At 50.0% G+C, this 26,248-nt stretch overlaps 1 protein-coding gene across 1 annotated transcript; it reads left to right on the top strand.

The window, feature by feature from the left end:
* The first annotated feature begins 180 nt into the window (after window positions 1–180).
* Window positions 181–23,154, top strand: KY (kyphoscoliosis peptidase). Its single transcript, XM_074153234.1, has 12 exons — window positions 181–369; window positions 1,370–1,435; window positions 3,648–3,710; window positions 5,844–5,918; window positions 6,139–6,180; window positions 7,521–7,571; window positions 10,058–10,140; window positions 10,527–10,635; window positions 14,537–14,654; window positions 19,101–19,289; window positions 19,899–20,089; window positions 21,166–23,154. Exons 1-12 carry the CDS (start codon window positions 237–239, stop codon window positions 22,065–22,067), a joined length of 2,022 nt encoding a protein of 673 aa, XP_074009335.1. The 5' UTR covers window positions 181–236; the 3' UTR covers window positions 22,068–23,154.
* The last annotated feature ends 3,094 nt before the right edge of the window (window positions 23,155–26,248 follow it).

Here is a 26,248-nt window from a genome sequence, read left to right as displayed (position 1 = left end):
CTCCCGCGATTTCCTTTCAAAGGTGACTTGTAACCTCTTCATTAGGGTCGGCTTTGGCAGAGGGCTCAGGGTGCAGTTGGCAGGGCCAGCCTGGGAAGGGGGGGGGCTGTGTGGAGTTGAGGGGGGGGGGGGGGGGTTAAACTTGCCTTTCCAAAGGTGGAAAATAAACACGGCAGCTCACAGCAGCAGCGGCGGCGGCAGCTCCACGGGAGGAGCGGTGCCCTGGCCATGCTCTGATGGGTACCATGGACTTTAAGGCAGACCCCAGCGCGGTAACGATTAATTTGCTGCTCATCGTCCGCCCCGAGGAGGCAGGGGGCAAGCAGAGAGGGCAGAGAGGGCGGCAGATGGAAGGCGGCCGAGTCGCAGGTAACGGGTACGAGGGAAGGGAGGGATGCAGCCGCCCCAGAGACGGCCAAGCCAAGCAGCAGCTCCAGAACGGGGTTTGGGCTTTCCCCACCCACCCACCCCCCGGCCCTGCTCTCTTTTTTTCCTCTTTTCCTTTGCAGACATGCTGCAAAACCCCAAACTTCTAACTTTTGGGGTATTTGATAAAAGCCCAGCGTGCCTTCGCTGCGCGCCGGTGGGTGCCCAGCTCTGGTGCACGCACACAGGGTGCAGGAGGAGGGGACACGAATCTGAGGACCCTGTGTGCACCTTGCCGTGTCCTGCGGTGGCCCCGAGATGCCTCCACGGGCTCTCTGGGCTGTGCAAAGAGGAGCAAGGCGAGAGCTGGGTGGTTTCCCCCCCACCACAAGACCAGCGCCTACTACAACCCGGTGCAGGGGCAAAGCTGTTTTGTTTGAAGCGTGTCTAGGCTTTGTCTCCAAGGATGACTACCCTGAGCCATTTATAGCTACAGTTTGGGACAGTCTCCCTGGCCCAGCTCCTGTTCTTCAGGGGATCTTCCAAAAAGCTGCGGCAACTGTAAGGGGACCCTCCCTGCAGAAGTAAGAGGAGAAAAGGGAGTATTCCGGCTCTAAAACCTTAGGGAAAAGCTACATTTTCAGCCAACCAGTTCCAGACTAACAAGGATGGGCAGAGCTAACGCAGAAGTTCTGTTCATGCTTCATCTAAGAGGGCATCCAGCACCTACCCAAATACAAGCAAGCCCTAGGGAAGCAACTTAGATGTGGACTATTATACTTTCTTCCTCCTGGCATTTTATGCTTTAGCAACAGGGGCTGCAGCAGCAAGCGCTGCAGAGGGGACAGGGAAGGTGGATCCCGATGGTGCCCAGGTTCAGCTGGAATGATGAGTTACATGAAAGCTTTTGGCCACGAAAGCTTTTTTGCTTGGCCTCCAGGCAACGCAGAACCTCACTCCAGGAAGGACACCCTGCCAATCATCTCACCTTCATATTTTACAGGTTTGCAGGATGATGGAAATGGAAACAGCAGACCGCAGCCACCTCCTCAGGGGAGAGCCCTGAACGGTATGTCGTCTTCTCACCCCACTGATAAACCAACTGCAGTACACAAAACCCATTTGCAAGCTTTTAGCACCCAGCTGTGCCGCTCCAGCAACACCCTGCTCGAGACAACCCATCCCTTCCCGGGGCTTGGGTGGAGGCATGCGGAAACCCTCAGGCCACGTGCCATGGGAAGCGTCCCCTCCATGCCGTCCCCTCTGTCCCATGGCCAGCAGGCACATCGGTGGCACTGCAGAGCCCATCTGCCCAGGACTCTCCTGCAAGCTGCCACGGAGCTCGGTCACGTTTCAGGTGCACCGAGCTCTTAACGTTCCACAGCCAGCTGATGGTGGGGGAAATTCAGTGACCCAAATCCCTCGGGTGGCGGATGAAGCTTCCAGAGGTTTCCCCAGCACTCACACAGCTTCAGCAGAGGCGTGCAGGAAACCTTTGGGGCTTCAACCCATCTCTCCACCAGTCCTGTCTTCATCTCCCCTGCCCAGAGATTGCTGGGCACAAGGCAGGCGTGATTGCTATCCCGGAACCATTGAAGGTTCCCCTGCCAGTTCCTCACCCCTCTGCCCTGAAAACATCTAGGGGGGACTTCTGAAGGGGTTACTCCTGGCTGCAGGAGTGTGGTGCAATGGGACAGAGTAGCTCCCGGGGAAGGGAACCAGACCATTGGACTTGGTTTCCTGGCAGTCTAAGCCTAATGTGGTGTCTCGCATAGAAAGGCAAAGGACAGCAAGGCAAATCCTTAGTTCTCGTGGTGCCAAACGGCAGATTCTAGTTATTCCAACCAGCAGCTTTGCTTCCACAGGCCAAGCAACCACAGTACACAAAAGCCATGATGATGCTTGATCGCAGCCCTCATCCAAACCTCTCTAAAACCAGCCCTGGCTGGATGACGCTCACAGACCGTGAGCAAGCAATATTTCATGGCAAGATACAACTTTGGGTTGGTTTCTTTTTTAAAAAAAAAAATAAAATCTGACAGTCTCAGACACGAGATAACAGAAGCCTCCACTCCGGGAAGCAGATAAATATTCAACCCTCTCTTGCTCCTCCGTCATGCTCAAGAGGGTCTGCAACCGGAGCTGCAGAGCACAAGTCAGAGCCTCCACTGCGAGTCAGAGGATGGTATCAGTCATTTGCCACCCCCAACTAATGGCAGGAGTATTTAGTATGGATACGGGAAACCTTCCCTTGCAGCTCTACCCTAGGCACGATTTAAATCCCTGTGAGGATTACTAAGGAATTCAGACGCCAGAGGAGCAGGCAGAGCTCTCGCTCCTCTAGCACCGCAGGGGTTAATAAATTCCCCTTTAATCAGCGGTGTTAGCATCTTGGTGGAGCCTCTGACACCACCCAGCAGCTGGTGTGGCCGCAATATTTACAAACAGTATTAAATAAGCCTCGCCCCAACCCCACCAAAGCGAAGAGGCTGTAGCCCCCATGCCACCACCCCCAAACCCCTTTGTTCACGGGCCTAATCCTTGTCACCGCCATGAGGTACAGCTGGTATCCAGCCTCCAGGATGAGCCAGGAAAACCAGGTTCCTTGTGCGGGTCTCTGGTAGCTGGCAGGACGGCCATCCCATTACACCCTGAAAAAAGAGCGAGGGATGGCCCTGGCCTCCTGGCCAACATCCACCCCATCTCTGGGCAAGGGTGGAGCATCCAGAGCCGGGTGGGAGCTCAGGCTCGGTGTCACCTGGCATTTGCTGGCCGCCCTGGCTAGCTGTCTGCACAGGCCGGGGGAGCAGATTCATGCTGCCGGCAATTCCCCGGGCACGAGAGATGCTCCCCAAACCTCCCTCTGCCCCGAGGACCCTGGGGCCAGCAGCATCACTGAGCACAGGAGGGAGAGATGGAGATGGGGATGAGATGATGAGAGCCACACTGTGGTACCGCTGAAGGACCACATCTCCTCCAAGCTCCCCGCGCTGCCCTTCCCTCCCACCCACCTCTCCAACCATCACCCAATGGTCCAAGCACCCTAACACCCCCCATCCCAAGCATCAGCACCCACTCCAGCCCTTCCCCAGGCTGGAGCATCCCTCTGGAGCTGGGCCAGCAGCCCCTGGACCACCAGCGACTGGGCTTCCAAGCCAGAGAAGGGGGGGGTCTGGCTTCTTGTGTTGTTACTTGGCTGCTGAGCACAGGTTTAATCCGCCTCCACGCCGGGCACCTCCACTCTCTTCAAGGTGCTGAGATGTTTTTCTTTGTACAACCAGGCCGGCGAGTCTCCAGGGAGTCGTCTGAGCAGACACAAGCTGTTACTTCATACTCTAACGAAGGTAAGTGACAACCCAAGGGATAACCGTTTTTTCAGAGCAAGGCTTCAGTGAGCTCTCACTCAAGCTTTTTTTTGTAATAAAGTAACCTCAGAACACCCCAAAGGAGCAAAAAAGCCCCATCCTGCCCATTTTGTGATCTTGAGCGTGAAGAATTAAAGATCCCAGAGGAGCCTGGAGAGTCCTTGGGTCTTTCAGGGCAGATGCGTGGTGGTGGGTCCTGGAGCACCTGGGTTCCCACCATCCCCCGACCACCAGGATAGAGCATAGATGTAGTCAGCCAGCACGATAAGAACATACTCCTGCCGCTGTCAGATATTCCAGCGCTGATGGAAGGGTGCAAGGGCTAGAAGAAATAATATTGGCAGAAGTTTAGCTTAGAACAGCTGGTCACAGAAGTCCTTTTGTAGGGTAGGTCCTTGGAAGGAGCCATCCCTGCGTTAGAGCAGGGGCAATGCTGGGCCAGCTGTGCCCCAAAGCACTCGCTGGCCAAGGACCGGTTTGGCCATGGACCAGTCTGGCCACCAAGAACGAGGAGAAGAGCAACTGTTTCTTTATGACAGATGTCTAAATTAGGAATAGTAAAAAAAAAAGTAATAAAAACATCAGTAGCCCTTTCACACCATTAGTTTTTAAAGCAGTGGGTGTAGCACTTTGAAAAATTTCTGTGGAATTATGTTTTTTCATTTGTTAAACTCCTTTTAAGCTTACTGGAAAAAAAGGCATCCCTCGTCATTAAATTTGTATTTTGAAAACAATTTTAATTTGTGGGGGAAAACAGAGAAAGTGGGAGTTGGCAAGAAAACTCGCAAAAACTCAAAGAGAAAAATGATCTTGAGAAATAAAAAGTGACCCCTGAAAATGCAAAAATCATAGGGAAATCATACCGTTTGCACAATCATCCCTTTGAGAAACAACTTCATTTTACCTTTGAATTGATGGATAAAATACACCCACCAGCTCTTGACACCCGGATATCTGCAACCACCACAGAATTGGTGTCAAGCTCTAAGATTAAAAAGGGGGTTTATTTTTACAGGTTTTGCAGTTTTCTTTTGGGGCTTTAAAGGACATCAAACTTCTCTGCATAATCACAGGAGATTAAAAAAAAAAAAAAAAAAGTTTTTCAAGTTAAATGCTGAGGAAGAACTTCTTTGATGAACGTGCAAATTCCTAGCTAATTAGCTGGTTCCGAGAGGTGGCTTTCAAGGAAAGCCCCAAATGTAACGAGACTCTGGATAAAGCTGTAGGAGGCAGGACACGTGCGGTCGGATGGCAGCCCCAAGGCGCATTAACATCTTGACCTTCAGTCCCCAAAGTAATCTCCGCCTGGTCCGAAACGGGGAGCCCAGGAGCGCGCTGAGGTCCTCCAGGGAACCTCGGTGGTTGCAAAACCTTCTGAAATATTTGTCCAAAAAAAAAAAAAAAAAAAAAAAAACAGTCTCTTTCAAAAAGTTCAGGTAATTCTTATAACACCCTCCCTAGCTTTTTTCCCCTGTACTTCTCTCTCTGAAACTTTAAACACAAGACCCCCAGGCTTCCACCTGAGGTTGTTCTGGAGCATCACGGCATGCAGAGCGTGCCTGGACCCCAGCCGGCTCTTCCAGGATGCTGCCTCTTACAGGCAACAGCCTTTGCCAATGATTTTATTATCACGAGTCAGACCATTTTCATCGCTCTGAGCCGTTTTCTGTTTGATTCCAAGAAAAATCAATGAAAAAAAATTGATTCTCTGCTTACCGTATGTCCATCAAGAGCTATTTAATATGGTGATAAAACTTTTTTTTTTTTTTTTTTAAGGTGCCACATAATCCTTGCTGAGAACCTCTGCTTTATTTATGCTCCACTTTATCACCTGTTAGGCTATAAGAGGCTGGCTTTTATTTTTTTTAAGAATTACAAATCACGCCAGAGGTGACCAGCAGCTTTCTGACCGTAAGCTTTATCTTAAGGGTGTTTTGTTTTGCCCGGAAAGCCAAGCTCTTCCACACCTCTGTGATTACCAGAGCTGCCGCTGCTTTTGCTGAAGTTAATAATTGGCTGCAGCGACGCCTCAGCAGGAAATCCTGCCCTTCTTCTCCATGTGCTGCTTAGTTTTCCCTTTTTTTTAAGGGAGTTTGTCATCATTTCTTGCAGGAACCCAAGTGACAGTGGAGATTCACCCCAAGAATACCACCCCCCAGATCCTCAAGAAATTATCCTTTGGGAAAGGTACAGTGTCGTGGTTTGGGCTTGGGCTGCCCACTGAAACCAACAGCAGATGCCCTCTTTTCCCCCTGGCAGAGTGGGTGGGAGGGAGATGGGGCCACATCTTTCCCTTCATAGAAGCCAGGAGAGCAGGAAGCCCTCCGGGAGTTGGAGGAGACACTGTTCCCCTGGAGCCAGGGCAGGGGTTGCGGTGATTGCACTAACCATGCCGGGGTTGTTGCAGGTTCCCGGAGGTCGTCCAGCCTGAGAGGTCAGGACAACAAAGGTAAGGCTCTGTTCCACCACGGCGCGTGTCCCCAAGCTAGCCCTCGTCCAGGAGGTCGCTCCCAAGAATCATAGAATCATCTAGGTTGGAAAAGACCCTTGGGATCATCGAGTCCAACCATCTACCCTACTCTACAAAGTTCTTCCCTACACCATATCCCCTAACACCACATCTAAACAACTCTTAAACTCGTCCAAGGATGGTGACTCAACCACCTCCCTGGGCAGCCTGTTCCAGTGTCTGACCACTCTTACTGTGAAGAATTTCTTCCTAATGTCCAGTCTAAACCTACCCTGTTGCAGCTTGAAGCCATTCCCTCTTGCTCTATCGCTATTTGCTTGTGAGAAGAGACCAGCACCAACCTCTCTACAGTGTCCTCTCAAGTAATTGTAGAGAGTGATGAGGTCTCCCCTCAGCCTCCTCTTCCTCAAACTAAACAGTCCCAGCTCCTTCAATTGCTCTTGAATTAAATTGAATTAAATCTTATGAGATTTATTCTCCAGGCCCTTCACCAGCTTCGTTGCCCTCCTCTGCACTCGCTCCAGCACCTCGATATCTCTCTTGTATTGAGGTGCCCAAAACTGGACACAATACTCCAGGTGTGGCCTCACCAGTGCTGAGTACAGGGGCACAATCACCTCCCTACTTCTGCTGGTCACGCTATTTCTAATACAAGCCAGGATGCCGTTGGCTTTCTTGGCCACCTGGGCACACTGCAGAGCTCCCTTCTCCCCACAGGGGCTTCAAGGCTCTTGAGAGGATCCCAACCCCTGTGCCTGCTCACCCTGCTGGGAAGATGCTACTGGACCCTGCCAGCATGGGGGGCTTGAGGAGCAAAACCCTTCTCCTCCTGGGGCAGGGGAGGAGGTCTCCTCCTCTACAGGCTGTGGGATAAGGCGGGTGGTGGCAGTCCGGGGGCCGCAGCATCCCTCAGAAATCCTCCAGCTGCCGCAGAGCTCTCTGCAGGGTTATCATCTGACAGCTCTGGAACTCCCTTCTTCCACGCCTGGGGGCTTTGGCCGGGTGGTGGGCAGGGGTTAGATGTCCCCAGCCCTCGGGCTAGAACAGGAGATGTCTGACTGCTGGGGAATGTGGCCTCTGCAGGACGGCGGGGAGGGGACGCAGTGCACTGCGGTCTAGGCAGCTTGCTTCACCCCTCCGCAGCGTGTTGACATCAATGTCCAAGCGCAAGGGAAGGAGGAAAGAAAAGCCTCGATTTCAGTTTTTCCCACCCAGTCCTGCTCCCCAGAACCACTTCTTTCTGTTTGTCTTCTTTTCTTTTTTTTTTTTTCTCCTGCCAACAACTGCTCGCCTCACCCTCCCTTTCCCCAATTTTCTAGGTTTCCAGAGTACCGAAGCCCCACGGCCGCCGGGAGGAAAGGACCTGCACGGTAACTATCAGCTGTCCCTTCGCCCCATGCCGGTGGGACACAATGTGGGGCAGCCCCAGATAGGAAAGCCCACCAGTCCTAGAAACAGGAGGTTTCACACTGAAGTGCAGGGAGAAGGGATTTAATTTCTATTACCACGAGTAACGTTCAAGCTTCCCCACGCCCTCTTCGTCGGGGAGGCAGATGGGGATGGCTTTGGGAATGTCACAGGTGCCCGAGACGGTCCCCAAGGCTGGGCACCCGAGGCGGGCTGCTCTGCAAACAGGAGCGATGCTCGCTTCCTACCGGCACGGGGCTACGCCAGTTACTGCCGGTCCCGCATCCACAGGGGAGCCTTTACGGCTACAACCTGATGAAGACAGAAAAAATGATAACTAATTTTAACAAAAAAAAACAAAACAAAACAAAAAAAAACCCCAAAGAACCAAAAAAACATCCCATTCCCAAAAGGCAAAAAGTAATTTTCAGAGCTGTAGAAAATGGGAGCCTTTCAATGCGTAAATCTGCTTTATCTCATAATAGCTCTGTTCGGGGAAAACCAAGCTAAACGAAGAAGCCTGTTAAAGAAAGACATGCCGTGTGCCTACACGCTGATTTTTGCAGGCCCAGCACAGGGACGTGGCTGCATCCCGCCTGGCAGGGGTCACCGGGGCATGGGATGCCCCACAACCCCTCCCTGGTGCAGAGGTTTCCAAGAAGGGCAGGGCTCGCGTTGGCAGAACACCTTTGTAAGTCAGGAAGAGACCTTCTGGCCACCTCCCCAGTGGGCTGGAGCTGGTGGCAAAGGGGCCCTTTTTGGGGAGATGGAGAGGGAGCGGGTGATGAATAGAGATTTCAGCAGCACTGTGGCTTCTCAGCTGGGAAAGGATGCTCTCGCAGCCTCTCCAGCATCCCGCTCCCACCAGCACTGGATGAGCAGGCAGCAGAGGAGCATCTCGCTGGCTTAGCAAGGGTCAGGAATGAACCAGACAAAGCCTCTGTGCCCCCAACGCTCTTCTCCTTGTCACCTCTCTCCAGGCAAACAACAGCTCCGTGGCACCACTCATTCACCTCTCCCAGCACTCGGGAGTCACGCAACGGCACTTCTGCTCCGTGATCTCTTTTAAATCCTTTTTTTTTTTTTTTCCCAGAGAAATAACAATCCTACAGGGAGAGCTAGAAGAATCTCTTTAGTCCTGAACGGCTTTGACAGCACATGACAGGGGGAGAGATTGCTGTAGAGCTCAATTCTCTTCTCACCAGCTTGGAAGCAAAGGGAGGGCTGAGCAGATGGGGGGTCCAGGGGAGACGTCCATCCGACCCGTCTGTGCACCGAGCTGTAGCTGGATCACTCAAGGCAGCTCACCGATGAGAGAGAACAGTGGCAGCTCATTCGGAGGCTGTTAAAAAAAAAAAAAAAAAGTTTTATCTGATTAATTAGGGCAAGTTCTTAACCCTTTAGTCACACTTAGTAGAACTTAGAGCCTGCAGAGGGGCAGGTGCACCAGTTTCAGTCATAGAATCATCTAGGTTGGAAGGGACCTTCAAGATCATCTAGTCCAACCATCAACCTAACTCTGACAAAAAAAAAAACCATCACTAAACCATGTCCCCCAGCACCATGTCAACCCATCTTTTAAATACCTCCAGGGATGGTGCCTCAACCCCTTCCCTGGGCAGCCCATTCCAAAGCTTAATAACTCTTTCTGTGCCAAAATTTTTCCCAGTATCCAATCTGAACCTCCCCTGGCGCAACTTGAGGCCATTTCCTCTTGTCCCATCACCTGTGACTTGGGAGAAGAGACTGACCCCTGCCTCTCTACAAGCTGCTTTCAGGGAGTTGTAGAGAGCGAGACGGTCTTCCTTTAGCCTCCTTTTCTCCAGGCTGAACACCCCCAGCTCCCTCAGCCTCTTCTCATCAGACTTATTCTCCAGACCCCTCACCAGCTCCATTGCCCTTCTCTGGACCCGCTCCAGCCCCTCAATGTCTTTTTTGTGGTGAGCGGCCAACCGAAATGTAACGTTTCTCTCACACTTGAATTCGTGCAGAATCATGGCCCTTGGCCACACAAAGTAATCATCACCTTCAGCAAAAACTACTGAAGAAATGCAGTTCTTTGCTGAGCTTTTTTTTTTTTTTTTTTTTAAAAGCCATGTTTTCACTAGGATTTCCACAGCACAGACCGTTCCCTGATACTCCTGCGTCGTATCTCCTGCACCTCCATATAATATCCGGGGATTTTCTATGCTGTGGTACAGTGCCAAAGGGGCAGGAGCACCTCCCGCTCCGGCACTGCCCGAATTACACCAGACTAGACAGGATGGCTCCTGCTTTCCACGCAGCTGGCAGGGACCCTCTGCGAGTGCCCCGGTGTCCTCTGCTCCCTGAGCACCTGCTGATGGATGCCTCCGCGGGTCGGGCAGGAGCAGTGTCCCCTTCTTCAAGCCTACAGCCAGGAAAAACACCCCCTCCCTTCCCCAGACAATGACAACTCCTTTCTTCCCAGCATATCCATGGGACAAATCTTCTCTGAAATCCATGCCAGTAGATCTGCAGCAATTTGAGAAGCTGGATGCCTATGCATTAAAAGTAAGTCTTGCTTTTTACCTCTGTCCTCCTCCCAGCTCCCCTGCGGGGACGTTCCTTGAAACCCAGCTACTGGCACTAACACCAGCTTAGTCTGAGCTACTTGGGCAAGTGCCTCGAAATCTCCCAAACTAGTGAAAAACCTTTTCCCTGCAAATGCCAGCAACAGAGATCCCACTCTAGGAGGGGAAACTATGACCAAAAATGCTTGCTCGAAACATGGAACTACAACTTTTTATTTCCATTTTTAATGAAGCCGGAGTTAGAGCAGTATCCTGGCAGGTGGGGTCTAGCTTTAGAAGAACAAGGGAGCAGGGAGGAAGGTAGATCGACCATAGCAATTTCTTCACGGTGATCTTGCAACGCTTCCTCCTCCTCCTCACAAACAGGTGAACGTCAAGAACAGCGTAGAGGACCTCGTTACAGCACTGCTTAAACAAGCCCGGACCGATCTAGAGAAAGTCCGAGCCATATGGATGTGGATATGCCACCACATAGGTAGGTTGAGATCCTCAGTTGAGAAGATAAGGCTCTTGCTGTCACCCCACCATTGCAGTTTACTCTACACCTCCTGGGGTAGTTTCACATGGTGGGTAGGAGGGAGGCTTTTTGGGTGCATTTATCCAGAAACTTATTCAGAGGTTGTCTCACCACCTCTGTTTCCTACTGCCCCCCCCGGCACTGCCGGGCCCTACGAGGTCTGTCTGTGTGTAAATGATTTCTTTCCATAACCTTATTCGAAGTGTAACCACACAAGTTCCTATCATGATGAAGGGACTAGAACATCTCTCTCTGATGAGGAAAGGCTGAGGGACTTGGGTCTTTTTAGTCTGGAGAAGAGAAGACTGAGGGGGGATCTGATCAACACCTATAAATACTGAAAGGGTGGGTGTCAGGAGGATGGGGCCAGTCTTTTTTCAGTGGTGCCCAGGGACAGGACAAGAGGGAATGGGCACAAACTTGAACATAGGAAATTCCACCTGAACATGAGGAGGAACTTCTTTGCTGTGAGGGTGGCAGAGCCCTGGAAGAGGCTGCCCAGAGAGGTGGTGGAGTCTCCTTCTCTGGAGACATTCCAAACCCACCTGGACACGTTCCTGTGCAACCTGCTCTGGGTGGCCCTGCTCTGGCAGGGGGTTGGACTAGATGATCTCCAGAGGTCCCTTCCAACCCCATATCATTCTGTGATTCTGTGATCTAAGCTGCCAGAGCATGAAGCAAGGCTTCCAAGCACCAGGGGCTTGGTTGTCACACCCAGAGCCACCCAAAAGCCACCACAAGTTCCATCTCCAGCATTGTCCTGAATCCCTGGCACCCCTCCCCAGTGCTCCCTGCACCCTGGTGCCTTTGCTCCGGGAGGGTCTCAGCACAGCGTAGGTCCCACCAGGAACCACCAAGCTGCCTTGCCCAGCTCAGTGCCATCACAGCTGCTTCTGCAGCTCCTCTGCTCTCCCTCTTTGAGCAGCAGACCGGCCCTCGCAAGGAGCAGCCTGGACCCAGCCAGTCTCAGGTGAGGTGCCCTCAGACAGTCTCTTGGCTGTTTTCTTGGGCAGCTTTGCCCCTGCTTATTGTGGATACATCCCATGCTCCCGTCTCTAGCTGGTACCTAATTGCATTCGTCCTCTTGACACATCCATCAGCCCATGTCAGCAGCTCATCAGAGAAGCCACAAAAGGTGCTGGCATCCACTGGATCACAGTTCCTGCCTCTGTGTTCACCCTTTCAGCCTCTTTGGGAGCTGCAATCACTGTTTCCCCTTCCCACCCAACCCAGGCAACACCGACATTCCAGAAATAATCAAGAGATGCCAAGAAGAGAGGGAAGGAGGAGCATTTGTAGCATTCAGAGGGGGGAAAAAGGCTTCTTGCCACCCCAAGCTCCTTGGTGGGGTGGGAAAGGGACGTGCAACCTGATTGCATAGCACATGCAGAAACGCTTTTTTCCCCATTAACTCTTGGGGGCAGAGGCGGAGAAGTGCAACTATTCTTGCCCTCCCCTCCTACCCATCCCGTGGGGCCACAGTGCGGTGCCCTTCACTGGCGGAACAGGGCAGCCGACGGGGAGGAGAAAAGCAATTTGGGAAGCGCTGGCCTAATCTCACACCCACTGAGATCAGCAGAGCTCGGCCAGCAACTGCTCGGTTAGCAGAGTCAGGTCCATCCCAAGCAGCTTTAATCTCACCTTTAAATAACGCAGGCTGCTGATTTCACCGCATTTCCCGAAACCCAGCATTTGACTCATCCCAGCCCCGGTCGGCCGCTGATCGTTCCATTCAGTCCTTATACTATTAACTCATTTCTGCCTGACACTGCCCGGGGCCACATCCTGCTGGGGACGGCCCGTCTGGTTTGGGTCTGTCCATTTACCTTACGTGCATCCGTGGGATGTCTCTGGTCCCCGGCGGGTAGGCTGTGACATCCTCATAAGATTTGGGGTTTTTTTCCCCACCGCCTTGGCCCCGGTTCTCCTTTCTCCCTGCAGAGACTGACCCCTATTTGCATGCATGGGAAATAAACACACAGTGTTAGGAATTTAAATCGGCTCACCAAAAAAAAAAAATTTTTAAAAAAATGCAGTGTATCTATCCTGGAAGAGCACTGACGATATAAAATCCTTCCCCGTTGGGATTTTAAGTGGGACCGCTGCTCCCCGGGTATCTCTGACCTCCCACTTCAACTCCCTGCCTGTGATGGGCCGCTACCTCTACTGAAAGAAATTGTTCTAGCCATCATTTCTAGCATAAGCACAGAGCCACGTGCAGCCAGCTGGCCCTCCCTACCCCTCAAGATGCCCCGAACCACCCGGGGTGGGGGGGAAGAAGCCAACCTTTCCCTGCCGCCCCACCAGCCAGCCCCCCGGATAAAAGACAAGCGGCTGCAGCATTTCATCAAAGCACAAATACAGCGTCTTGCCAGCTTTTTCCATCCCCCCTCCTCCCTCTTCCCCAGCATTAAAGGCAGGATGGATCGGCTGATGCAGCATTCCTTAGAGCTTTGTCAGAAAAAAAAAAATCCCTTCTGGCATTTCAAGGAGGAGGTTATGGGCATGACCAGGGTTGGTCAGTATTGGACGAACCTTCCCAGACCAGCTCCTCTCGCTCTGTCTGAAGGGATCCTGCTGCGCTGCTTCCCTGCATTCATTTAAACAAATTGAGATTTCCTACGCTCCCAGGCATTAATATGACTCCCTTGCAACAAATCATTTCAGGTATTTCCCAATGAGCTACTTTCCAGGCATTTTTAATACAAACTGCTTGTAAAGACTGCAAAAAGCTGAAGGATTTCCTTTGACAGTGACACGAGTCCAACCCCTTCCAATGCAGAGAGCTCTGCTTTTTACCAGGAGCTCTTGAGATTGCAGACACCCCCCCCATCACAGGGGGGCAGCCCCGGGGGAGGCCCCACTTTCTCTAAAAAGGCAGATTTTTTTCCCTCCTCACATTTGGGTTTGGCTGCAGAATCCCAGCCCAGGCTTGGAACAAAGAGTGATAAGGGACAGACCTTGTCCCTCTGCCCCCACCAGCTGTCCAAGATGTCCCCGTGCAGCTCACACCGCAGCTCGTTTCTCTTTGTTGGTGTTCACAGGGATGGTGCTCACCAGTACGGGTTGGGGGCTGACCTGCTGGAGAGCACCTCTGAGGAGAAAGACCTGGGAGTCCTGGTGGACAACAGGATGACCGTGAGCCAACAATGTGCCCTTGTGGCCAAGAAGGACAATGGCATCCTGGGGGGCATCAAGAAGAGTGTGACCAGCAGATTGAGGGAGATCATCCTCCCCCTCTGCTCTGCCCTGATGAGGCCCCATCTGGAGCACTGGGTCCAGCTCTGGGCTCCCCAGTTCCAGAAGGACAGGGAACTGCTGGAGAGGGTACAACAGAGGGCTACAAAGATGATCAAGGGCCTGGAGCATCTCTCTGATGAGGAAAGGCTGAGGGACTTGGGTCTTTTTAGTCTGGAGAAGAGAAGGCTGAGGGGGGATCCGATCAACACCTATAAATACTTAAAGGGTGGGTGTCAAGAGGATGGAGCTGGTCTTTTTTTCAGTGGTGCCCAGTGACAAGACAAGAGGTAACAGGCACAAACTGGAACATAGGAAGTTCCATCTAAACATGAGGAGGAACTTCTTTCCTTTGAGGGTAGCAGAGCCCTGGAAGAGGTTGCCCAGAGAGGTGGTGGAGTCTCCTTCTCTGGAGACATTCAAACCCACCTGGACATGTTCCTGTGGCACCTGCTCTGGGTGGACCTGCTTTGTCAGAGGGTTGGACTAGATGATCTCCAGAGGTCTCTTCCAACCCCGTATCCTTCTGTGACGAGAAGCAACCCAAGCCTGGTTCCTGCCGCCCGTCCATCCCATGGCCTCAGGCTTTTGGATGAACTTTCCTCTGCCTTCCTTCCCACAGAATACGACATCGTGGGTTACCATGACAAAAGCCAGCTGTCGAGCAAGCCCCTAGACGTGCTTCAGACGGGAAAGAGCATTTGTGAGGGATACGCTGGGCTCTTTGAACAAATGTGCAGGTAAATGAAGCTCAGAAACGTTCACTGCCAGGGAGAATCAACATTCATTGTCATCTCTGTGCCTCGCCTTTGCCTTGACTGATGTGACTTTAAGCAGGACGTGGAACTTTAGCTTCCAAGCCATGCTGTGAAAAAACAGCAAGTCCTAGAAAGGTCAATTTTGCTTCCTCCTCCGCCCTCCCACCCCCCATCCCCACCCCCCCCCAGCATAATTTACTTTGTGCCATCTGCTGAGCTTCGCATTGCATTAACATAATGGCAGATGAAAACACAGAGCTAATTTGGTTAGACGAGGCCAGGTTTTTCCTTTGAGTATCTGCATGTGAAGGTTAAAAGCATGGCGAGACTTGAAGAAGGAGGAGCGTGGTCTTGAACACGCTCCCCATGCAAGAGGTAGGCTCAGTCCCAGAAGGAGCTTTCCCAAGACCTTCTGGAGATGCCCTCTCCCCTACGCTACAGAATTACCACGAGGGTAATTCTCACGCTTACCACACACCACTGACAGCGGTCAGTCCCAAAGCCCATCACCCTTGAGGCCAATCCTGTAATTCCCATTTTATAGATATGCCAGCATTTAATAACTAAAATCCATCCTCTGCCTACAAAACCTCGTTGACTTCAACAGGGAGCACAGGCAGCGCAAACCCCTTCTTCCCATTTCTCCCACCCAGCAAAGGAAGGAGAGACACAAGAAGCAATAGGTTGGTTTAGAGGAGTAGTGAAGGCAATGAAGGCGCTTGGTAAGTTTGGGACCAGCCTTACGTCAAAGGGTGGTCCAAGAGGAGTCAAACCGGACCTGATGACTCCGGGACACAAAATTGGAAGGGGCTTCCTAACACCAGAAAGCAACGATGTGCTTTCCTAAGGCTTGGGCAGTGGTTCTCCCAAGGAGAACCTTCTCAGCACAACATAGCTATGGAAAAAAATTAAAGGCCAGTTATTAATCGCCACGTGTAAGTAACAACTGGCTTTCCACACCATGCAATAAGATTTGGGAAGGTTTTTGCCACGGAACAAACAAAATCTACAAGCAAAAGGACAGATTTCTTTAAAAAGACAATACTACTACCGTGCCAGATGCTAATGTGGTGCACGCTTCCAACCAACAACGTACCCCACGATATCTGATCTTGCTTTCTAAAGAGTAAAATACAGAAATAGGATGATGAAGTATGAATTTATAACTGCGTCTTATGGAACAGTTATTAGCAGTTAGAAGTGGGGGAAATTTGCATCTGTTCATTAAAAAGCATATGTTTAGCTCATTAAAACATTAATTTTTCCAAGGATATCTTTTACTATTTAAAGGCTCTGTTGATTTACTCTTAATTCCACAGTTCCAGGTTGATTATTCATTTTACGATTCAGGAAACCTCCCAGTCATCCAGCCTATTACTTTTGTCAGCTCCTTCCCTGAAAAACTATAACCAAAGACACCTCTTTCTTTTAAGGGGTTCTCCTCACCCCTTCTTGTGCACCATTCAAGTCTTATGCTGAGCCTAAGCATAAAGGCAAGAGGCAAAGAGCCGTCTCCTTACATAACGGTTTTTCAGAGCCAAGTTTCACCGGGGGTGGGGGGGAGGTCTTTTAACATTCCTTTTATTCCTAGCGCCCGTTGAGGCAACTTTAACAAACAACCCAATTTGCCAGTCACCAGGATTCGCCCCAAAGGTCCCGCCGAAGTCAACGGCTGACACTGATTGAGTCCTACTTGTCCCAGTGCCAGCAGAGAGGAGACACAGCGCTGTCAGCTCCGAGCACAGCTCTGGCAGCCAGACTTTTTTCCCATTAGCCGAGACCCCCGTCACAGAGGAAAGGTGGGCACGCACAGGGGGGAGCTGGCCACAAAACATCAGTTTCCAAACACCAGGCGTAAGAGCGATGAACGTAAAGACAGGCTGCTGACTGACATTTTAGCAGCGTTTATCAAGAGTTGGCTTCTCAGCTGATGAATCTCAGATTCATGAATTCATTTTAGGGCAAAACCAAGCAGTCCAGACTTGGGGAGGAACTCCCTTCCCAGAATTAACGATGAAGGCAAAACAACCATTTGCACTTGAGAGGTGTCAGCACCACCTTTGGGGGCAAAGCGGATCACACTCCCCACAGTGGATATGACCACCTACCTGCGCCTTATTCATAATTAGTCTGCAAATAATCCAGGTTTCACATCCTCTTGCTTTTCCCGTTTTCTACAGTCAGTAGCTTTCCTCCTTTTCAGGCACAGGAGCGTACACCTACCTACCACAAGCATAAAGCATTCTGTCTCCCTCTGGAGAAGCCAGATTTGCTTCCTTTTTAGTTGAAATCATCAAAGTCAACCTGAAATCAAAGGGAAGAAGGTGCCATTGAATTTCAGCAACACCTGTAGCTAGATCCAGATTATTTCCTGCTCTTTTGGAAGCAGAACGGCAACTTAGCTTTTAACCTCCTTGCTGCACCGAGCAGATTTTGCCAACTGTTTCTTAATTCAGTTCTTCCAGTCCACCTTGCAGTTAGGTCCTCTTCTACCATCGCATTACTACTTTGAGTATTTCTGGAGATTTTCTCAATCTTCTCTCTGCCTGGTTAATTTATCTGTATAAAGTCATTGACACAAGAACGGAGACACGATCGCTCTTTTCACCGATACAGGATTGCTCTTTTACAAGATGGCTTTTTGGCTGTCCGATATTTGAGAGACCACCATTTGAATGTTCTGATCTTTCTTTTGGGAACTTTGAATACATCCAGGCATGAACTCTTCTCCTTGCTCTGCTGAGGTTCACTGTAAGCGAGACCACAGAGAGAACGAAGGGCGGAACTTGTCCCTTAATGTTCTCCCTGAATATCCCAGCTAACAAGAACGTCTAGAGAAGCCTAGAAGGATTAGGCACCAATCCCCATGAAATTAGTGGGAATTTGGTACTTAGCTCCTGGTAGGCCCCTCTGAAACTCCCGGGATCAAATATTCCTGAAAGTTCCCAGAGCCAGCTCCTGGTCTCAGTTACATCATGTAAATCCAAGCTCTCGCCAGTCTTGTCAGTGGAGTTGCTCCAGATTTACTGCCCAGCTCCACGTTAGAATTTGGCTCGCAGGCGACTGCGGGCTGGCAAAGACTTTGCAGACCACCTGCGACACCAGGTTTCTCAATGGCATTCCTTCCGGTCTTGCCACAGTCTCCCAGAATACCTTGTGTGACAGGCAGCGCCTCGTAATGGCCCACGGCTAAACGAGGGCTGGCTTGGACTGCTCCCTTCTCCTCTCGGCTGGTCGTCTCTCGCAGGATGGGGTACTGCCGCCTTCCTCCTTGCCCTAGAACTCGGTCTTCTCTCTGCAGGTTACCCAGCGTGAGCTCCCAGCTGGCTCTCAATCAGCCCTCTGCAGTTGCGATTCTATTTTCTTAAAGAATTTAAGAAAGAATTAAAGAATTTAATTTGATACTCTTAAAGAAAGAGTACCAAATAACTACGTAACGCAAAGACGTCCGGGTTTGAGTTCACTAAGCCTGCATGAGAAGCTGAAGTGACCACCTCCCCCTTTAAACCAGCATCATCTCCATTTTTGCCATCCTCCCTCCGAGCACTATCACGCTGCCAATTACCAGCCGGGATCCGTTATCAGACCTCGACTTCTTAACAACCATGCTAATTATCTTCCCCATAAATATCACTTCTCTTCCAAGTTAAACCCACATTATGCAGACAATCTTGCTCCTGAAGCATGCACAGCTTATTACTTCAGGTACCTGTTCCATCTAATGCACTTTTCAATGAGGAGGAAAAATGTCAATACCACCCTACACGAAAGACAATCCTTTAAGTGAAGCAATTTTAGATTAATGCCGAAATAAGATGCCAATGTTAGAATCCATCGCTATCAACAGCGGAGAGCTTATTAACACAGTGCCTAATTAAATCTTATTTACACATCAACACAGGTATTCATTATTTTTTTATAAAGACACTAATCATTTGTACCCTGGACAAGCACAGGCTCACTCTTTAAGGAAACTAAATCAGCATCCACAATCCCGTGAGGTCTAAGATATCTTAGTTGGTGTCAAACACCGGGCCTACCATCACAGAGGGAACACAAGCATGAACAGACGCACTTTTAATTTATAATTACATGGGCTAATTGTGGACAGCATCAAAGGGATTCCACCGAGTAACAAGACAGAGAGCAATTAAGCACACTTCGTCTTTGTCATCCTCCTCTAACGATGCTGAATTGATGGTGCATCAGGCAAAAAGAGAGGGAATGTGCAAAATCTGGAAGAGAGAAGCCCCTTCCTCCAGTGGGACACTCTCTCCAAGGAGGCACCTAAGGAGCTTACAGAGCTGGTCCACAGGACCGAGGATCTGCAGACATGCTGGACTTTGCTCCTCCTTTTTTCCTTCCACAAAAGTATGCGGACAGGTTTAAAACAGAAGTCTCCCACTACATCCTGTCGTTTCTTTTTAGTATTGCAGGAATCCAGTGCATGAAGCTGTCGGGATACTCTAAGGGCTACGGGTACAAGATGGGACAGACCTTCACAGGGGACTCCGACCATGCCTGGAACGCTGTTTACCTTGATGGAAGGTGGCATTTACTCGATAGCACCTGGGGAAGTGGTGCTGTTGATGATTCTTTCACCAAGTTCACGTTCAGGTAAAGAAACCGTCCTCTGTGTTAACACATAAACCTACCCCAAAGGTAGAAGAAAGCTGATGGGTGTGATAAGAAACACCACTGACAAATTGAAGGTCCCAAAGCCCTGAGCAAGGTATTTGGGCTGCCCATACGAGGGACGGAGCATGTACCTGTAGAAAGGCAGCAGCCCTGAGCAGCCAGCCTTTAGCACAACTGCTAAAAGTCAACTTGTTTTGCTTATGACATCTCCAATTTACGCAGTACCGCGCAACACCAGATTCACAGCTTTCAGCTGCCTGAGAGGTGGTGCCTCCACACTTTCAAACAACAAGCGGTGCCTCCCTCTGACATCAGGAGCCCATGGTTGCAGGGGATAGTGCAATTACCCCAGTTCAATAAAATACCCCAATAAGGGTATTTATCAGCTGAACATTTGCCCTGGACATGGAAGACTAAAGCTCAGGTTCCTTCTCTATCTGGAGAATTTAAAACCCACCGACCTGGGTTTCTCAGCAGCCCAAAACACCCTGACTCCCTCCTGCTGTACCCACCACCACTGTGCAGGGGAAGAATTAACTATTTATAATTACTCATTTTCCTTTAATCCCTTCCTTCTTCTTCTTCCAGGTACAACGAGTTTTATTTTCTCACTCACCCGGCTCTGTTCATTAACAACCACTTCCCAGATAACAGTAACTGGCAGCTTCTTAAACCAACCCTGACGCTGAAGGATTTTGAGAAGAACATGCTGCACAACAGCAATTTCTACACGTTGGGCCTGCTGACCGCACAGCCGGAGACAGCTGTCATCCAAACAGGTAACACCCCGCCGAGGGGAAGCTGCAGAGCATCCTTCCTCATGCAGCCCTGCATCCCCCGCATGCCAGCGTGCATGTACCGAATTACATTTCCAGCTTGGTTCTGGCAAGCAGAGCGTGCTCAAAGCTCTTGGGGCAGAGGAGGGTCTTTTTTCCTTTCTTCTTTTTTCTTTCTTTTCATTTGTTCAAGCTGGGAAAAAAATTGTTGTAGCCCCCGGGGTCTAAAAGAAAGCCTCAGTCAGCGGCTGAGGATGAGTTACTCTATCAGCCAGCATCCATGGTGCAAAATTAGAAGTACGACTATTATTTATTAGCAACTCTGGCTTGAAAACGAGATTAAAACCTTTTACGACATTCCAAAAGCTTGACTTACTGGATGATGGATAAACGGGCACTTCTTTATGCGACGCTCAGCACCACGAGTAAATCCAGTGACTCTTTTAACACAAAACAGTTGCGGTAGCACCACTGCATGACGGGGCCCACATTTAGGATCACCTTCCTCAGGTTTCAGAAGAGCTGCAGGAATCCAAGGAGAAAGCTAATTTATGAATGCTAAGAGCACAGAGTTTAAATTTAGAGGCAACAACAATTTGGGACTTAATGTTGTCTTCAAGCTGTTTGGGAACAGGCTCACAGGGAGGTCGATTATCTCCTTTCTACGTACTGGAGGGTTCCTGCACTTTTCTCTGAAGCTTCTGGGAACAGCTACTGGACTAGCAATCAGGTCTAATCACATCTAATTAAGCCCCTCTTGAGCACATGGGCTGACTGTACTTTCAGTTGTGTTTCACCCAGGCTTTCATATTCTATAGGAAGACAGCTCCATTTCAGTGTATACCGAAATAGGATAAACGCACGCCTCCAAAACAAAGGCCACCCTTCACCTCATTCTTTTTAAGGGACACTGGTCCAAGCAGACAGCTGACAAGCTGTGACCTCTCAATTGCAGCTCTTTGTTTCACTATTAGAGAAGCGGCAATTTATTGGGACAGATTAGTCTTCCCAGAACAGGGTGTACAGGCAAAAAATGTACCGAGACTCCAATGTGGTTTCTTTTCTTTTGTATTTCATAGAAAATGGAAAAGCCTCTATATCGGTGGATTGCCGTGCTGCCACATTATTTAAGTTTGAGCTGAACGGAACAGAAGAACACGGCTTAATGACTTTGAAAAAACACGGGATGAAGCTGGATATCTACCCCCAGAAGACAGGGAGTCACAAGCTGCAGATCTTTGCCAAGCCCTCCAAAGCCTCACAAGATGTCTACGACTGCGTGCTGGAATACGTGATCGAGTGCGAGTCCGTGAACAAGGCCATGCGTTTCCCAAAGGACCTGAGTCAGCCCGTTGGACCAAGCTGGTTCACGGAGCGGCAAGGGTTCCTGAGGCCATCACACCCTGACCCCATCATTCACACCAACGACGGGCGGTGTTCTCTCACCTTCACCCTGGGCAAAGACATCAGCGTCCTAGCCCTGCTGCACTCCGACAACAGCAGCCTGACGGAGGACATGAGAAGGCGGCACATCATGCAAATCCATCGTGGGAACCAAATTGAGCTGAAGATCCACCTCCCCCATGCAGGGAACTTTGTTCTGAAAATCTATGCCAAGAAGAAGTCAGATCCTGGCAACTACGACTACATCTTCAACTACCTCATCACTTGCCTCAACACTGAAGTGAAGTGGCCGGCTTTCCCCCAGGTTTTCAAAAAGTGGGCGGAAGACTATGAGATACTGGAGCCGCTCTCCGGCCGGCTGCCGGCGAATCGCAACATCCAATTCAAACTCAAGATGCACGGGATAGCAAAGGTGCTAGTTCAAGCTGACGACACCTCCCCTCTCACCCAGAGAGGAGGCTACTGGGAGGGAACCTGCAACACGGCAGGATGCAGGGAGGTGTTCGTGATGGTGCAGGAGAACGCGAACCACAGCTTCTACTCACACGTCCTGAAGTACGAAGTTGAGTCCCAGTAACGACCCCCTCTTTGCTCTTTCACTCACCTGCATGAACCAACCTTCCCGACATGCCCAAGACCAATACGGCTTTAGGAGATGGCTCGTTCTTCTTGATCAAATCTCTTCTTTCAACGAATCCGGGACAACGCTCGCAGGCTTTTGCAAGACCAAGGGCTCAAAGAAGTTCAAAGCAGCAGAAAATCCTGTTTATGAAGGGAGCAGCAGTGGAAGAAATTAAGTAAAACCCTCGCCCACGTTTCAGTAACACTGCCCAGACAAACATTTTGAAGAAAACAACTGACTTGTCTGGCCATAGGTCATCCAGCATCAGCAGCGATCGCTGGGTTCCAAGTTATGGACCATAAGAAAAGTCTTACGATGGCTACTCCAAGAAGAATCCAGCTAGTTATGGGGCAGGATGCAGAGAGCACACCCTGGTTTTGAGCAACAATATTGGACACGAGGAGCTTCAGGATATTTAAACCAAGTTTCTGTCTATCTTTAGTCAAGTTGCAAAATCCATCCCAGGAGAGAGAAGATACAACGTGAAGTTTTCTCGTGCACTTCATTGTCTTACAAATTTAAGCGATACTGCGAAATGACTTTTTACACTGACTCTTTAATGCAATCAAAAAAAATAATAATCATTTTTACCTTTTTATATTTGAGTTAAATTTGAATTGTAAACACTTTTTTCTGCAATATTAGCTCTGTAATCGTATCTCAAGCATATAGGTGTTTCCATAACTACAACTACAGTAAAACGGAGAATAAAGTTCTCAAAAAAAAAATCACTCCTTACTCCAACTTGTCTGTGGAATACTGCAACTAAAGAACTGGAGGGGTTATGTGGAATAGCAGGCTGAGTGATGTTATTACCATATAAAAACCCTATTATTTGGTGCTGTACTCTTGGAAAGCCCCTACATGCACAAGGCAAAGGGGGCCTTCTAGTGAATCTCACAAATACACATTGTAAGATCAAGCCATGTTTTCATAAATGATTCAGATGTCCATAAGTGTTAGCGTGACCCAAGAGATATTATTATGTTTGAGCTTGAATTTAAAATAAACCTGTTATGTTTTTGCATTCTGTTTCATTGACAAATGATATGAACTCCTCTTTGCAAAGCTGCTGTGTTTTCCACACAAATTACACAGGTTCTTCCTACACCCCCCTCCTCCTCAGCGACCCAGGGGGCAGGAGTTATACATGATGGCACAGGGCTGCCCATCCCTGCCTCCCATCCCTCCGGCGTTACTCCCTCCACCCCAGCAACCAGGGTTAAGTCCCCATTGAAAGCAAGTTGGGTGAGTGTGCAGGGTACCTGGAGCCGTAGCAGAACCCTCAGTTGAGGACACGAGTTGCAAGCATGAACACAACGTGTGAGCTACCAAAGCTTCCTCTGGGAGTACAGCAATGTTTTGGGGTCCTCTTTGTAACTGGAGATAAGGAGGCTCCATACGTGACATAAAAGTAGGTTTTAAGTTCTCCTCCTCCAAACAGTTTAGTGCCTTTTCCCCTCAAAAACCAGCAGCAGCAGCTCCTCCCTGCAGGAAGACTAACCAAAGCCTTGTAGCCCAGCAGGCATCCACTCCCTGGATGGCAACAGTGGGGATGCAAGAAAGACTCAGGGGTTTTTTGATTGCCTAGGACCTTGAAGGCTAAAGCGAGCTTTGTCTGTAAGCGCAGACAGCCCTGGTTTATTTTGGTGCCCAGCAGACACATTCTTTTTTCTTAGATCCCCCTTTTTCAGATCAAGGAGGACACACTTCAGCAGCTTTCACGCTACAGGTCAAGCCGATTCAGTCAAATATGTCACTTCTTACAATGGGAGGATAAGGAGGCATCCCAGAGAGCTTAGCAACTAAAGAAAATTACTTTTTCCCACGTAACAGGGTCAAGGATACCAAACTACACACATTTTGTGCAACTGGACATTCGCTGAGACACACACAAACAGGCACGGTGAGAGGGCAGCCATGGGAAAGGCTCCTTGTACAAGGATACCCATGGAGGAACTCGGCTCCTCCTCTCAGACTCCCTTTCACAAGGTCTCTCTCCAACCCCACACGCTCTATTTCTGTCTCAAGATAGAATCGTTACCCTGGTAGAGGGGGAAAAATTATCCCAGGAGAGCAGAGAGGCTGGTTTATACACTACTGCCCCCTGCTCTGCGAGATCATAGAATCATTCAGGTTGGAAAAGACCCCTGGGATCATCGAGTCCAACCATCTACCCTACTCTACAAAGTTCTCCCCTGCACCATATCCCCCAACACCACATCTAAACAACTCTTAAACTCATCCAAGGATGGTGACTCAACCACCTCCCTGGGCAGCCTGTTCCAGTGTCTGATCACTCTCACTGTGAAGAATTTCTTCCTAATGTCCAGTCTAAACCTACCCTGTTGCAGCTTGAAGCCATTCCCTCTTGTTCTATCGCTATTTGCTTGTGAGAAGAGACCAGCACCAACCTCTCTACAATGTCCTCTCAAGTAGTTGTGGAGAGTGATGAGGTCTCCCCTCAGCCTCCTCTTCCTCAAACTAAACAGTCCCAGCTCCCTCAATCGTTCTTTGTACGATTTATTCTCCAGGCCCTTTACCAGCTTCGTTGCCCTCAAATCTCAGGGAGCTCAGGGAATATTCCCTCCTCCCCCTGCACAAGGCTGCCAACCCCAGACACTGACTGCCCTTAAACACAGGCGCAGACAAGACCGATTTAACCCCTCGAAGTAAAGAGTGCCCCAAAGCACCCTCACACCCCCAGGAGAACATGTGTAGCACACTGAAGACAGGCAGGACCTGCAACATGGTCCCACTTTGAAGACGCTGGGCTGGTACAAACAGAAGCGCTGCAAATAAAACTCCACGTTTTTGTTTCAAACAGAGAGCAAACATCTGGCTCAGCCCCACAAACGCCTAAGAAATTCTTTGGTGCTATCGAAGGCATGAGTTCAAAGGCACACACACACAAAAAAACCCTCCCTCTCTAGCTTCATTAATTATAAAGCTGCCAGGGCCGGGTGATTATTGCAAGGGATGTTTGACACTGCAAAGGCAGAGAAGAACTCCCGAGAAACCCTGCAGCCCCAGATAAAAGCACCTCACAACTCTGTACTTGCTGTGACATCTCCCTCCAGGATAAACAAGCCTTTTCCTCCTCCCCCTCATAAAAAATGCACATTCTTCAGCGCAGCCAAGAGTCTAACACCAGGAGAACATCTCTGGAACAGACTTCTCGGTTATCTCGGGACTCCCAGCTCTCCCATTTCAGTCAGAGCTCTCCCTTGGCGGGCCTTGAGACTGAAGAGTTTTTACAAATCCCTGCACCACCCAGAGGCACAATTACTTAGTTCTATGAATTCACATCACCCAGTTTCACAGAAACACCTCATTTCTCAGTGAAGGCAAATTAAATTTGTGCAGAACGAGTTTTTGTCTCTGGAAAGGTGCATCTCTGCCCTTCCATCCACCCAGAAGCCACCTTCCTCACCCAGGGAACGGTGGCAATCAGATGCTCTCATATTTCCACGCTGGCCATCAGAAAGGCACATGCTTAAAAAACGAGCAGTGCAAAAAGAGCAGGAATCATAGAATCATAGAATTGTTGGAATTGGAAGGGACCTTAAAGGTAATCGGTTTCCAACCCCCCTGCCCTGGGCAGGGACACCTCCCACCAGACCAGGTTGCTCAAAAGCCCCCTCCAACCTGACCTTGAACCCCTCCAGGGATGGGGCAGCCACAGCTTCTCTGGGCAACCTGGGCCAGGCTCTCACCACCCTCACAGCAAAGAATTTCTTCCCCACATCTCATCTCAATCTCCCCTCTTTCAGTTTAAAACCATTCCCTCTTGTCCTATCGTTACATTCCCTGATCAAGAGTCCTTCCCCATCTCTCCTGTAGACCCCTTCAGGTACTAGAAGGCCGTTATAAGGTCTCCCTGGAGCCTTCTCTTCTCCAGGCTGAACAACCCCAGCTCTCTCAGCCTGTCTTCATAGGGGAGGTGCTCCAACCCTCTGATCATCTTCGTGGCCCTCCGCTGGACCCGTTCCAACAGGTCCTTCCTGTCCTTCCTGTCCAGTCCTTCCTGTGCTGAGGACTCCAAGGCTGGACACAGTGCTTCAGGTGGGGTCTCACCAGAACAGAGCAGAGCGCCAGAATCACCTCTCTTGCCCTGCTGGTCACCATTCTTTTGA

Source organism: Numenius arquata, chromosome 9 (genome assembly GCF_964106895.1).
Source record: "Numenius arquata chromosome 9, bNumArq3.hap1.1, whole genome shotgun sequence".
NCBI lineage: Eukaryota > Metazoa > Chordata > Aves > Charadriiformes > Scolopacidae > Numenius > Numenius arquata.
This window is presented reverse-complemented; position numbering and strand designations above follow the sequence as displayed.

Bases quoted from the DNA above. Each gene is read 5' to 3' on its own strand.
- KY (XM_074153234.1), top strand. From the start codon at position 237: ATGGGTACCATGGACTTTAAGGCAGACCCCAGCGCGGTAACGATTAAT. The intron at 5,919-6,138 runs GTACAGTGTCGT...GGGTTGTTGCAG, and splicing joins GAAATTATCCTTTGGGAAAG to GTTCCCGGAGGTCGTCCAGC. The intron at 6,181-7,520 runs GTAAGGCTCTGT...CCAATTTTCTAG, and splicing joins GAGAGGTCAGGACAACAAAG to GTTTCCAGAGTACCGAAGCC.